General features: G+C 38.8%; 1 protein-coding gene across 2 annotated transcripts in view; it reads left to right on the plus strand.

Moving 5' to 3' along the window:
• Gabrp (gamma-aminobutyric acid type A receptor pi subunit) overlaps positions 1 to 11,710 on the plus strand; it is a 29,580-nt gene extending 17,870 nt beyond the window's left edge. For both annotated transcript variants that reach the window (XM_008850750.3, XM_029554868.1), the window contains 5 exons: positions 446 to 528; positions 5,827 to 5,964; positions 8,209 to 8,361; positions 8,852 to 9,039; positions 11,145 to 11,710. In XM_008850750.3, the coding sequence (XP_008848972.1) occupies positions 446 to 528; positions 5,827 to 5,964; positions 8,209 to 8,361; positions 8,852 to 9,039; positions 11,145 to 11,447 (865 nt within the window). In that variant the 3' untranslated portion in view covers positions 11,448 to 11,710. The remainder of the gene's footprint in view (positions 1 to 445; positions 529 to 5,826; positions 5,965 to 8,208; positions 8,362 to 8,851; positions 9,040 to 11,144) is intronic.
• Positions 11,711 to 15,321: the final 3,611 nt, after the last annotated feature.

Genomic DNA, 15,321 nt, shown 5'->3' on the forward strand with positions numbered 1-15,321 from the left:
CCTGGTACTCTCCAGGGGCTCTGCATCCTGATCCCATCAAGGATCCAGGAGATCAGGGCTCCTGTCCCAGCCCTGCCACTCAAAACTTTGTGAATCTAAGCAAGTCACTGCTTAGCCCCACATGGGTTTGTCGTGAAGATTACACTGAAAACTGCTAAAGCATCGCTAACACGCTGGTAAATGTTTGTTCTGTAATATTGTTGGACATTTTGCCTCTGAGTTGCCAGCACTGCAGTTTCTTCCACTCTAGATCCAGCTTATCTGAGTCTCACAAGTGTTGTTGAGCACAGAAAACCTCAAGAATGCTTTAGATGCAAGCTCCAAGTTACATATCCTCATAAACATCTGAGCGAAAGCCTCTTGAAATGTTCTTTGGAAGGAAACGTATACTTTCAATCATTTCCTCACAACACTCGTTCTGAACCCATTTCTTTTTCTTTCTTAGAATCACAACAACTGTTGCGTGTAACATGGATCTGTCTAAATACCCCATGGACACACAGACGTGCAAGTTGCAGCTAGAGAGCTGTGAGTATACTTCCTACAGACCCCTGAGGTGACTTTCCTACAGACCCCTGAGGTGACTTTCCTGAGTGGATCTGTGTTTCCTGAGTATCCCATAACTAGGAACTTTTTTTCTTGATGTTGATCCACAGTGGATCGAGTCACTCAACCTGTACAGATGTAGATTGTTCTCAAAGGCAAACTGACTAGTGTTGTATCTTTGGGGGAGGACCATTGTGCATCAGTCTCCAGCTTCAAGCAGAGAAACAATCAGAAAATGCTTTAATGTAGCTAATTGTATAAATCAGGGGTCAGCAAACTACACCCATATACGAAATCCAGCCCTTCTCCTGTTTCTGGAAGTGAAGTTTTATTAGAGCACAGCAATGCCCAGTCATTTGTGTATTGTCTATGGTCGCTGTCAAACTGTAATAACAGATCTGAGTATCTGTGATAGAGACTGTGTGGCCTACAAAGCCTAAAATAGTAACATTCTTTGTTACTGCAGAACTTTCAGGAGGCCCAATTTCATGAATTTCCAAGGAGTGGTACCATTTCCCAAACTTGTATAACCATGGAATCTGTTTCATGAGTATTTCTATTTTATAGAAAACATTTTGATGAAAATGGATCTAGACTAGCACCTGAAACTTAAACTTGTAACATTTTATTTATGCCATCTATCAGGCTACTAATCCTCAGAGGGTCTATGATTCCAGGTGAGTTCGTTGTGAATCATTCTATGGCTAGGACCTTCATCCATGCACCCACTCTTGTTCTACCAAAACCAAATCAACCCCAGGTCTCTATAGAAGCTGATGAAGAGGTCACAGGCTTTCCTTCCATCAACCCCCTTTCCATTTGTCTGTAAATATGTTTCAAGCTATCCTTTGAGGCCCAGAAAGCCTCAAAAGTTTTCTTTTTCTTTTTTCTTTTCTTCTGTTCCTAAAGCAATTGTACTGTGTGGCTGCTAAATAAATTTTACTATGCAACTGCAGAAGAAGTAGAGAGGCTAGTGGGGAAGTCTGAGTTGGAGGGACAGAATGTTATGATTTCATTCTGCTGTTGCCCTGGTCTCCTTGACCAAACCACTTTTTCATTAGCAACAATGAAAATAAGAAAGTTCTTTTCCTGGTAATTACCATTGTATCCATGTCAGGCGCTCTCATAGATACCTTCCAGATGATCCTATAAGTAGGAGGGACAGCATATGTTATGATCTTAATCTGCTGTTGCCCTGGTCTTCTTGACCAAACCACCTTTCCATTAGGAACAGTGAAAAATAATAGCAACTTTCTTTTCTTTGTAAATACCATTGCATCCATGTGTCAAGGATTTTCTTAGATAACTTCCAAACAATCCTGTGTTTTCCCACTTTACAATTAAGGTTTATTACAATTTATTTAGCATTTTCCTAAAGGGATGTGGTAAGGAGGAACACTAGGGCTGGAACCCAGGTAGAGGGGCCCAAAGTCCCAATGGCTCTCTTCTACTGGACTGGAGAGTCTTGTGAGGATTTTGTTTCAGTGGCTCCTTTGTGATCTGAGTTTTACATTTTCCTGAATATACCATTATGTGGTTTCCAATAGTTATATGGGGAATTCCAGGGTCTCTAGTGCCCATTTGTAATCATCATTTACTCCCAGATTGAGGAACCATGTGATATTTGTTTGGGTTTCTCAAATCCTGCCAAATGTTAAGCTGAATTACAATGTGATTATCAGACAACAGTCCCAAGCAATTCCAATGCCAGTTCCTTTCCATACTTAGGATCAAGGCCAATGTTTTTCCTTTCCTCTGTGTCCTAAGGAAAATATTTTGACTCATTTTAATACTTCAGTTCTACATATTTTCCCACTGAAGTTTCTGACTAGTCTGGATGACTGGTTGAGCACCATCTGTCTACCCACATTAAAATACATTTAGTTCATCCATTCAACAACTAAATGACTATTCTGTGATAAATACTGTGGTATATGTTTGCAATACAAAGATAAAAACCAATATGACAGTCTTCAAGAAGTCTACCATCTAATAAAGGGCATAAGACTTAGAAGTATTAATATTAGCACAGGAACAAAAGGGAACATAAAAAAGGTTAAAAAGAGAAAAATAAAGGCTGAACGCGGTGGTGTATGCCTTTAATCCCAGAATTCAGGAGGCAGAGAAAAGTGGATCTCTGTGAGATTGAGTCCAGTCTAGTCTACAGAGCAAGTTCCAGGCCAGCTGTGGCTACAGGGAGACCCTACTCAAAAAGTCAAAAAAAAAAAAAAAAAAAAAAAAAAAAGGTTATCGGTTGTAGGGAGAGCACTTGCCTAGCATGTGAAAGGCCCTGGGTTCAATCCCCATCACTGGAGAAGACAAAACCAAATACACAAAGCAGTCACTTATATTTATCACATAACTTTTAAAAGAGACTACCTAGTATATGTAAAATTTAATATGACAATCTAAATTATAATCTGGGAATTTATTATAATGAGAAATAAAGGTTCACTCTAAATTAATGCATGTCAAATTAATTTCTTGGGATTGTTAAATAATTTCCATTGCTCCTTAGAAAGCTGCTTTGAAACACCCACCAAATTTGGGCATCTGAGAAAGGGAAATAATACCACAAATAGGATTCATTAAGGCATCAAAGTATGGCTCATAAGAGGAAAAAAACTATAGCCAAGTTCCAGGGACCAATGGGCATTCTATACATAAGGGCACTAGAGGGCAATGCCAGGAGAACAGAATCATTATGAGACAGAAGCCATATTTCAGAAGTAGACATTTAATTAAAGATTCAGACAGATTAATTATGCTAAAATATATGCAAAACCTTCTTGAAGCAATACAGCTGTTCAGTGGCAGAATGCAACTTGAGGTTATCAAGAAGGAAACTAATTTTGTGTGCCACATAGAAGAAGTAATTGCCCTCCATGTGTCAACTGGGCTCATCCCAAGTCCCAGGAGCAAGATCCTCCTGGAAACTTCAGCACTTTGTGTGCACAGAAACCATCCCTAGTGAGAAAAGGAAGGTTCCACGGAAGATTTCTTACCATGTATTTAGGTATAGAAACCTCACTAAGAGTTTTTTTTAATGCCATCCCTAAAAAGGAACTGATATTATCTTACAATTTCCCATGTTCACCCAGGGACAGAGGATGATAGTAATAAAAATTATGAGCCTTTACTAATGGTGAAAGCAAAATATTCAGGTAGAAATGTACATTCTTCATTTTTATAGATTTTTTTCATTTCTTTGGGATCCCAGTTCAATTTAGACAGCTGGCTTTTCATACATTTTTGGATGATTCCAAGGGATAACCTATGATTTTAACCTGAATATCCTGAAGGAACTCAAGCACTATCAGACAAAGCCTCCTTGACATTGACTACCATAGTTGATACTTGGCACAATATTAGTCCCAACACTGGCATCATATTCTCAATATATTTGAAACAATGACAGTAGATTGTTGTGTTTAAGACCACAGGTGCTGAGATAGCAGGACTTTCTCCACCATTAGCTGTATAACTTTGAGTAACAAACCTCTCTGAACCTCAGTTTCCTTCTCAGTGAAATCAAAAAAGTAACAGTGTCTGACTCAATGAGTTGACTTTTATAAAACAGGTTTATTGAGACATAAGTTATATATAATAAAATTCACCCATTTTAAGTGTGCAATTCAAAGATTTTTGGTAAACTTACCAGATTGTGTAACTATTTACAAGTTGCACTGTTGTAACATTCCCATCACCCCAATGAGATATCTTTTACTTATTTGCAATCACCCCATTTCCTACCCACCAGCTCCCAGCATCATTAACCTACACCCTGCCTATACGAATTTGCCACTTCTGAATATTTTATATAAATGGAATCAATATGATGTTCTCTTTTGAATATGACTTTTTAACAGACTATTTCTGAGATTCATACATGCTGTGGTATGTTACCAGTACTTCCTCTTTGGTGCTAAGTACTATTTACTTTCCAGTGCAGCAATTGATGGACATTTGGTTTATTCTTACATTTTGGTCACTGAAGATAGTGCTGCTATGAATATTTATGTACAAGTCTTTATGTGAGTAGGATTTCATTTCTCTTAGGCAGACACTTAGAATTCTGGGTCAAATGATACATTTATATACAGGTTTTTAGATAGCCACCAAACCAGTTTCAAAAATGGCTGTATATTTTACATGCCCACCACTGAAGTTCCAGTTTGTCAATATCCTCATTTTTATTGTCCCTTCTTTATTACAGCTATCTTAATGAGTGTAAAGTAGTATGTGCTTTTGCTTTGCATTGTCCTAATGACTAATGAGGTTGGACCTCTTTGTGTGCTTATTAACCATTCATATATCTTCTCAAACAGGATTAAAGATGATAATGTTCTAAGGCACTTAGAAAGAAACTGTTTACTAAGTGATAGATATTATAATTATTATCACCATCATCCATGGGCTTTGAGATTAAGTTTTCCTGAATGAGGCACAGTGCAGGCTTTGTCTTGTATCCTGAGAAAATGAAGAAACCCCTAAGCATCTCATAGTTTTCACATATAACAGGCAAGTGTTTACTTGCTCACATCTAAGGTACAATATTTATTGAATAACCACATTTTAGGAGAAAATGCAAGTTCTACTTTGAATATATAAATTGATTGCAGGATCAACCCCAATTTCAGAAATGTAAAAAAAAGCCCATCTTAAAATTAAAGAAATACAGAAATGTCTATCTTGCAAGATCTTAAGAACATTAAAGACATATTATGTAAGGGACAATATAAATGTCTCCTTAAAGGTAACTATTGCTACTACTATCAACTACTATTAGTAAAACTACTTTTAATATTTATCAAATGCACATGTTGACAGATTAATAAAGTAACTGATTATAGGATTTTTAAGGTAATTTTTACATTTATAGCAATTTGAAATATGAACAAACCACTTCCAAAGTCCATGAAAACATCATCCAAGCTTAGACTGTACTGAAAAGCAGAATCTAGCAGGTGCCTTTTTGTATTAATGGTCACATGTTTAATAGGTATCATTTAGTAGTGAAGGAAGCCACTGTTAAGACTTATCATCCATCAGACTAGGATAATTCTTAGCATAGAACCAGTTCTCAATTGATGGCAAATGGTCCTAGCAACTGTCTTTATTCTGCTGCGCTTGAGAAGCCTTGCCAACTTTTGCATGGCATGGTCTTTTGGATTTAACTGCCATCAGGACAGAGCTCGTGCTGTTTCTATTGTAGCATTTCCCAAATCAGATTCATCTGCATCATCCTTGCACTGACCAGGGTTCAATTTTGTTTGCCAGGGGGGTATGATGGCAGTGATGTGGAGTTCACCTGGCTGAGAGGGAACGATTCTGTGCGTGGGCTTGAAAATCTGCGACTTGCTCAGTACACCATTCAACAGTATTTCACCTTAGTCACCATATCACAGCAGGAGACAGGTAACTCTTGTGACACATTGCACAGAATAAAAATACTTAGAAGCTTGCATTCTGAATCAGAAATATCACTTCTCCATTTCTATTCCTGTGGAGTAGTGGCAGGCAGGCATTTGTCAGTGATGTGGGGTCAGGGAAGTAAGGTCTGTACTTCTGTGTACTCTATATCCAGGGCTGAAATAGTCCTAGAGAGCAGCCCTCTGAATCAGCTCTGAAAACTAGCTCTGAAACCTCCAGATATTTTCTAATGACTGCTCAAATGCTGTGCCTCCCCATTCATAAAATTCACTCATGTTTCTAATGAGCACACTGGTCACAGGTGGAGAAAACAGCTGTAAGGCTTCATAAGAGCATAAACATCTCATTCTTGAAGGTATTTGTTCACCATTTACCAGAGGTAGAGCTCTTGGATTTGATGGTTTTGAATATTTTCTTTCTTTTAACATTTTATTTTTTATTTTATGTGTATGAGTATTTTGCCTGCATGTAGGTAGGTGCACCCATGTTGTGTAATGCCAACATGGAGGACAGAAGAGGGCATCAGATTCCTCTGGAACTGGAGTTATGGGAGGTTGTTACCCATCATGTGGGTGCTGGGAACTGAATCCAGGTCCTCTGCAAGAGTAGTCAGTGCTCTTAACCACTGAGTCATCTCTCCAACCCTAGTGTTTTTATAGTGGATGAATGAATGCACTTTAAAAAAGAATAAGGACAAAGTTTGAGGGTTTTTTAAAACAAGATTTATTTACTTTTATTTTATGTGTATAAGTATTTTGATGTATTTATGTGTGTACACCACATGTGTGCCTGGAGAAGGTATTGGATTCCCTGGAACTGGATTTACAGAAGGTTGTGAGTTGTCATCTGGATGCTGGGAACCAAACCCAAGTCTTCTGCAAGAGCAGCAAATGCTCTTAACTCTTAAGCTATCTCTCCAGTCCCACACATTATTCTTTAAAGCAAGTTTTTAAATTGGCTATCTTTTCATAATTTATCAATCTGAATTCTCAATTTGAGTTCATGCAAAAATGATTTCAGATTTAAGAATCACTTAATACCAGAGAGCAGACACCCACTTGAGCCAGAAAAGATTATTTAGTTCAATGTTGATCCTTTTTGAAAGGTTGACTTTCAAAATGGAGGTAATAAATCAGAGATTATAGACTAGTAGAAACATAACTGAACCAAAAGACAAAAGAGCTGGCTTTTAATCTCACTAATATCAGCTGTGGGTCCTTATCCAAGTTTCTCCAACTTCCTGTGTTTCCATTTCTCCTCCACTAAAGTAACATAATTGGTCTCTAGGGCTGCTTCAGGCTCTGAAATGGTATATTTTGATCTTATATTTCTCCAGTGACATTTATTTTTGATCTTTGACTATTAAATGGTATAATTTTTAATTTCCAACTTTAAATTTGGGGTAGGCCCACTCCCATCTGCTCCCCTATTTTTCCCCTACTCTAGTCTGAGCAGACTTTTCCTGGTCCCAAGAAGACAGCCTCTCCAAGCTTCCACCCAGCCTACCAAGCAAGCAGTACCCTGTTATTTGTTGACCTCCCATTCACAAAATCACTACAGGAACACAGCTTGGTACTTGAACCCATGGGCACATGCTTTGTACTACAATAGCTTATTTACAGCAACAAAAAATAGTATTAATGATCTCTTCCTATTGCTTGTATTCCCTATTGTTTACATTCTAACATATATTGGTAGTTTCCTAAGGATGATCAGGAAACACTGTAAAGTCTACAGTACCTCTGAAATCCAGGAAGAAACCCTGTCTCAAATCAAAAAGCAGATGTTGCCTGAACAACATCCGAGGTTATCCTCTGGTCTCCACATACATTTGTGCTCACATGCACCTACACAAAGCATGAAATTATATGTAGTAGGTCTATTAGGTAATTTTCATCAAACAGGTATTCATTACCAACTTAACCTGTGAATGTAGAACTGAGAGGTACAGGGTTTGCTCCCTTGGGGTTCATAGTCTAGTGAGGTAGAAGGCAAGGAAATCAGTGGTCACAATGATAAAAGAAAGCACAGGAAGAACATAAATGTGGGGCTGGGTAGCAGCACCCCTATAAATCCCATTCTATGTAACAATAAGGCCCTTTGTGGAACCATAATGGTAGTTCATAGCTAACTCAGTGTTGGTGAACAATGGAAGACTTCGTGTGACTGTAGTGTACTGAAACATCTGCACAAACAGACCCAATTTCTCATCTCTTGTTTACCTGTCAGGAAATTACACACGATTGATTTTGCAATTTGAGCTTCGGAGGAATGTCCTGTATTTTATTCTGGAAACTTATGTCCCTTCCACTTTCCTGGTGGTGTTATCCTGGGTTTCCTTTTGGATCTCCCTCGATTCAGTTCCTGCAAGAACCTGCATTGGTAAGCAGCTGCAACAGGCAGTTCCTAAGAACTGGGTTAATCAGGAACTTCCCCCCACCATTATTTTCATTGATAGAGGGTACTTACAAGGGGTTGGTTTCTTGAGAATTTCTGAGAGAGAGAGAGAGAGAGAGAGAGAGAGAGAGAGAGAGAGAGAAAGAGAGAGAGACTATAAGGGGTAGTTTATTTTAAAACTTGTTTAACAGTGACAGAAGAGGTAAAATTGTGATTAGATAGTCCATTGTCAGTTATTTTATGTATTGGCCATCCTTCCCTGCGGAGAAGACTGAAGGTAAAAATACTTAGCTGCATCACTTATGTCTGTTCAAAATGAATAAATTGACCCTGTTCCAGAAGGTGGCAGACTCTTTAAATGAGATCTTTTCTATTTCTGAGTCTGTCCTCATCTTGCAAGCTCCTAAGTGGAGTCACTTGCCCAGAGAGGGTTAACAGGACACCAGCTTGGGACATTTCCTGCTTGTTTTCCCAGGAGTGACCACTGTGTTATCTATGACCACACTGATGATCGGGTCCCGCACATCTCTACCCAACACCAACTGCTTCATAAAGGCCATCGATGTGTACCTGGGGATCTGCTTCAGCTTTGTGTTTGGGGCCTTACTGGAGTACGCGGTTGCTCACTACAGCTCCTTACAGCAGATGGCAGCCAAAAATAGGGTAAGAATTTTGATGCCTTTGTCTCTGATCCATCACTTAGGCCACGTGCTGCCCTGTAGAGGTGAGCTAGACTTGGTTCTAGTCCCCCAGTAATTCACTTTGTTCTAGTCATTCTTGCACTCATTTGGGTGAGCACATCTGGAAGCCATGGTGCCCCTTGACAAAGATTGCTCTTTTCATCAAACAAAATGGGACATCAAAATTTGATTTTCTAGCAGAAAATAGCTGTCATCCATATGCATCATAAAATTATAATTACAAGTGGGACTGGAGCAATGGCTCAATGGTTAAGAACACTGACTGCTCTTGCAGAGGACCCCAGGTTCAATTCCCGGCATCCACATGACAGCTAACAACCATCTGTAACTCCAGTCCCTCTTTTGACCTCCACAGGCATTGCACAACACAGGTGCACTTATATACATGCAGAAAATACACTCATACACATAAAATTGAAATAATAGATCATTTTTTAAAACTTATAATTACAAGAACAAGAATTTGTTTAAAAAAAAGTATCAAACCAGACATGATCAGCTATATACAAGTTTCAGACTAGCATGTAGTTATTACTTAATTCTTTTTTAATACAACTTCATATTTTTAAATTATACAAATAGTGTTCTATCCAAAAAATATGGAAGAAATTACCTTGTTACATGTGTCTTGGTTGGCACACTTTTCTGTGAATCCAGAAAGACTATCATTATTTCATTTAGTCATAGAACACCATATTCCATCTCTCTGAATAATAGTTAATGTTATTGTTTTTGGGCATTTACATGTGCCAAACATTAACAAGCTTTTTATAAATTGTATATCATTTGAACTGCTCGCAACAGTCCAGGGAAGGAGTTATCATCAATTTTACAATTATACAATAAGGATAACTGACTTATCCCAGGGATAGAGGGTAAGAGGTAGAGGTAAGAGTCCAACACATTTTGTTTTCCCCTCATACAGTGAGCAACAGGCCAGCCCATTAAAAATTACTCTCCACAGCCCCATAGAACCCTGGGGTTATTTGGAAACTAAATTTGATAGACAGCGTGCTAAAGTTCATACTAACAAACAAGAAAATGATAGGGATCTGATTCAGAAAAGTACCCACCTTTAGCACTGTGCCAGGACCACAGTGGGTCTAAAGGGAAGAGATGGGCGTCAGAAGAGCAAGTTGTTTTGTCCTTGTGTATGGTATTGTGAGCAATGCTTTACGTGCCATGTTATCCAAATACCAAAGGCAAATGAGCCAGTGGAGACTATGGATTTCATGTATTTTATTCTCTGTAGGCTTCCTTAATGAACAGAAAGGAAGTCTCTCTCTCTCTCTCTCTCTCACACACACACACACACACACACACACACACACACACAGGTTTGCTAGATTGACAAATGGGGTTTGAAGAATTCCTGAGCTCCTCCACTGAAGATACCAGTATGCCTTTGTTTGTTATACATATACCAAAAGATGCACTATGTATGGAGTATGTGTTGTATCCTAAACATCTGTTAGCATCTCTCCAAGGGCATCCAAAACTCAGTAAAATGGATACCATTATTATCTTTAGTTTATAATTGAGATATCTGCCCTCAAAATGGTGAAGCAATTTACCCAAAACCTCGCACCTAATAGACTGGGCAAAAAGCTAAACTTCATTCTTTCTGACTTCATTATACTCTGCACATTCCGTGTCATTGGCATCGTGTAGTGTAGTGGACACTCCCTGGATTTTCAGGGAGCAACACTGTTTCTATGTGCAGAGAAGACCTTAAGATACAACTGGTTTGTATTATGTCTCCTAATAAGTTGCTCTCTTCTCCCTGGAATAGAACAGACCTACAAATACCTACTAGGTGTTTAACACAATTTATACCACTTAATATTCCAATTAGTTCATGACATAGGGATAACTCTCATCACCAATTTACAAAGAAGTCGGATTCCATGGGAATTTAAGTAACTGAGTTTCACAATAGTAGCAGAATGAATAAATATGATTTAAACCCAGGGCTTCTAACTTCATAGCACACTGTTCTGCACAACATCTACACATGTGTGTTGCTGTGTTCAGTCTTCCAAGCTAACTATACTGTCTCTGAACTAGGGGGCAGTGAAGGAAGTGGAAGAAGTCAATATTTCTAACATCATCAACAGCTCCATCTCCAGCTTTAAACGAAAGATCAGCTTTGCTAGCCTTGAAATTTCTGGTGATAATGTCGATTATGGTAACTTGACAATGAAAGCCAGTGACAAGTTCAAGTTTGTCTTCCGAGAAAAGATTGCCAGAATTGTTGATTATTTCACGATTCAAAACCCTAGCAATGTGGATCGATATTCCAAACTATTATTTCCTTTGATTTTTATGCTAGCCAATGTATTTTACTGGGCATACTACATGTATTTTTGAGATGACATTGAACATTTGCATGCCATGTGTCTTTAGCAGAAGAGCATAATGATGTAAATGGTATTCTAGGCCAAATGTGTTCCCTCACCCACTGTGCTACAAATGGGGTAAGATGTTTGAGCATGCCTCTTCAAAGAGTGAACACCAAACAATTATTCTAAGAGTAGAAATCCTAGCATGACAGGATGCTCTGATGGAAACATTATAATTTTTTTCTATTTTTTAAATTGAATTTTTGTGTATTTCAAACAGAACATCTCAACCAATCTTAACCATCTTTATACTCCCTTCCCCACTGGCACCCTCCCATAGCCCCCACCACTGGAGTTCATACATTCTGTCATTTGTGTTAAGGCCTGTTGTGTCAAGTTAGTAGACGTTCCTCAGTGCAAGTTCATCTACTGAGGTCTAGTCAGCCTATCTAGAGTCCCTCACGTTAGGAAGATCAGCTCTTCCTCACCCAGCAGTAATCAGTTACAATATGATGGAAACATTATAAAGCAAACCTTTTCTTCTTCATCTTTGGAAACAACATCATCACAGAGCCCAAGACTGCAAACCTACTCAGGGCTACTTGCCCCATGGCTCCCTGGTCTGCATTTACTGCAAAAAAATATAGGGGAAAGATTGTTACATGCATTAAATAATCCTTGACTTTTAGTTTTGTTTTCTAAATTAATCATCCATGATATTTACTAAATCTCTGAAATGCTTGTAAAATATGTTGTTGCCTATTTAGGGTGTAGCATTTTCTAGTTTTTGCTTTCCACTGAAATGAGATGTGAGTTTATGTCAATTCACTGGTAGTCACTACATTGACTCAATACCAGATGAGTTTTAAGTACTATTTAATACCATAGCAGAATCATCTCCAATTCCAACGTGTCCTATCACTGAAAAATCAAATGTAAATGAATAAAATTAGTGGACCAGGAATCTAAACACAAATACCTTAACATGGTTCCCCCAGACTGGAAGGATTCTAGGGCCTTACTGCCCTTTTCTACATGTGTTATCACTTTATTGTTGCCCTAAGCAATGCAAAAGCCCTTTTCCCACACATGAAAAATGGGGGAAAGTGTTTCAACTTATTCCAGGGTTCTTAACGCAGAATGCTGTCATGAAGACTTTCAGGGTCAAATCTACTTTCTAGCCACCTCTATTCACATACTAACTGCATACCAAGTAGACAAGTACTCTGTCAGCCTGTCATTTCTGTTGATCTCACATTGAGCAAACTTTTGCCAGTGGCAGATCCCTATATCTTGCCAAGAGAGGCTTCATCTGTGTGCTCCAATGACTAGGCAGGAGTGATACCTGGAGCAACATTGCCCAGGTACAAGGGGCTTAGACCAAGTAGATCGATTTACCCGGTCCTTCTAGCTGGACTACTTTGAGTGGCTCATCTTTTATAAACAGGAGACTGTTGACCTGAGTTCCTGAATATTCTGAGCAATGGTAAGACATGCTACAGAATCTATGTGAGCTGTCTTTTCCAAGACCAGTTAGTGCCACTCTGACATAGGAGCCCACATGTACCTCTCTTGCTGCTCCTTTGGTCAGGTTCATCCAGCAGTACTATAAGTGGTGACCTGCAGTGTACCAGGGCAAAGGCTTTCAGTCTCAGTCTCTTTAATTATTTTAAAGATTCTCACCATCTTCAGACCCTTAGCTGGCTTTTCTAATGAATGTACATTTTCGCCAAACCCCCTTTCTAAAACCAAATCAGAGCTTTAGAAGGTCTTTCTCTTTCCACATCCATGGGCTTGTGTTCTTTTTGCTGTTACAATGTATCTCAAAATTAAGCTTCTATGGGTTTGATTGACTGGTGGTTAACAAAAGGTTTCTACTTAAGAATTCTCTTTGTTATATTGAAGTCCAGCCTTAAGCCAGGTTTAGTGACATCATCAGAGTTCTTAGTAAATCTCTTCATATTTTACATTTGTCACACATATCTTTAAAGGGGAGGTGGGTAAAAGACGGGAAATGTGGTTGAATGATTCAATTTGTGATTTTTTATAAAAATGCTAAAAATATCTTCTCTGAAGCTTCACTTAAGCTACTGTATAACAACAATTGTAAATATGTTAAAGTATGAAATAAATACAGCAAGAGTTACCTACCAAGTCAAGTGGTCATTTGTGGAATGTGTGTTAACAGGTTCTACTTAGAAAAAATGTATGACAGTGTGGGGCTGCAGAAATAGCTCAGTAGTTACGAGTGCTTGCCGCTCTTCCAGTGGACCTGGGTTCAGTTCCCAGTACCCACCTGGAGGCTCAGAGTGCTCTCTAACTGCAGTTACAGGGGATCTTAATCCTTTTCTGACTTCTGTGGGCATTGCACACACATGGTACACATACAGACAAGAAGGCACACACACATATACACATAAGTAAAAATAAATAAATCTAAAAGATATGTATTACATTGCAAACTCAATAGCTCATTCCTCTGTCTTCATGTTCCCCCCATAACCCCAGACATCACACATATACATTCACACACATGCACATATGCACAAGCACACACTCATTGTATTATTTCCTATAAAGGACATAGTAAACGAGTTTTGGGTTTTTGTACCACTCTGCACTTTGGGTAGTAGGCTACAACATTTAAGTTCCTGGTTAAAACTAGTATTTTACAACTATCCCACATACCCTACCTATCCAAAGTAGTCCCAGACTTTATTCAAAATACTTAGTTTTAGGTGAAAACAGCTGAAACAACCTTATCAAATATCCCAGATAAATGTAACTAGGTGTGGGTTAGGAATATTCTAAGTCATGGAGATACGATTTTTCCTATCTTGATGTTGAGACTAGCAAAGTCTCCATCCAGGGAGCTTTGTAAATACAGGAAGGTATTCAGTGACAAGTAAGTGACAGAAGGTTCATTGCAAATGGAAGACAGGGAGAAATGAAGGAGCAAGCACAGCAGAAAGGGCTTGTGATTACCATGGACCACAAGCATCAATGCAAGGGCCATCCTGGGAAGAAAAGGTGCCATATGGGCATTCACTGCCAGGCAAGGACAGTCACCTTTAGTTAGCAGGAACTGGATCTCTAGGGTTCAGACATGGCCTTTCTTCAGTGCTGGGTATTGATCTGACATGTGCAGGGCTGTTCTCAGCTGCTGGCCCAAAGTGAATTTCCATTATCCCATATTGTATTTTGCTAGCAGAGACTTTTGATTCTTTATATTATTATTATTATTATTATTATTATTATTATTATTATTATCTGTGTGTGTTATGTGTATGAGTGCATTGCCTGCATGTGTGTAACTGCATCCATGTCGTGCAATACCCGAGGAAGTCAGAAGAGGGCATTGGATCCCTTGGAACTGGAGTTACAGACAGTTGTTAGCCATCATATGGATGCTGGGAATTGAACCCAGGTCCTCTGCAAGAGCAGTCAGTGCTCTTAACTGCTGAGTCATCTCTCCAGTCCCTTTGATTCTTAAAAATACATTTTTAGGGCTGGAGATATGGCTCAGTGGTTAAGAGCACTGACTGCTCTAGCAGAGGACCCAGGTTCAATTCCAAGTACCCACATGGAGGCTACGAACTATCCTTAACTCCAGTTCCAGGGGAATCCGAAGCCCTCTCCTGACCTCCGCGGCATTGCACGACATGGGTGCACTCACATACATGCAGGCAACACACTCATACACATAAAATAAAAATAATGAATAAAATATTTAAAAAATACATTTTAATTGATTCAATGTACAGGTAAATTACACACCAATATATGATTAATATAAATTCTGCACCACAGCAGGGATTTAAAAAGACATTTTAAAAATGAATATGTTTCTCCAGTGGTAGGCACCTAGGCAAGCACAAGGAAACAACAGCCGATAGTTGGCT

Source organism: Nannospalax galili, unplaced genomic scaffold (assembly GCF_000622305.1).
Source record: "Nannospalax galili isolate Female #2095 unplaced genomic scaffold, S.galili_v1.0 scaffold104, whole genome shotgun sequence".
Taxonomy (NCBI): domain Eukaryota; kingdom Metazoa; phylum Chordata; class Mammalia; order Rodentia; family Spalacidae; genus Nannospalax; species Nannospalax galili.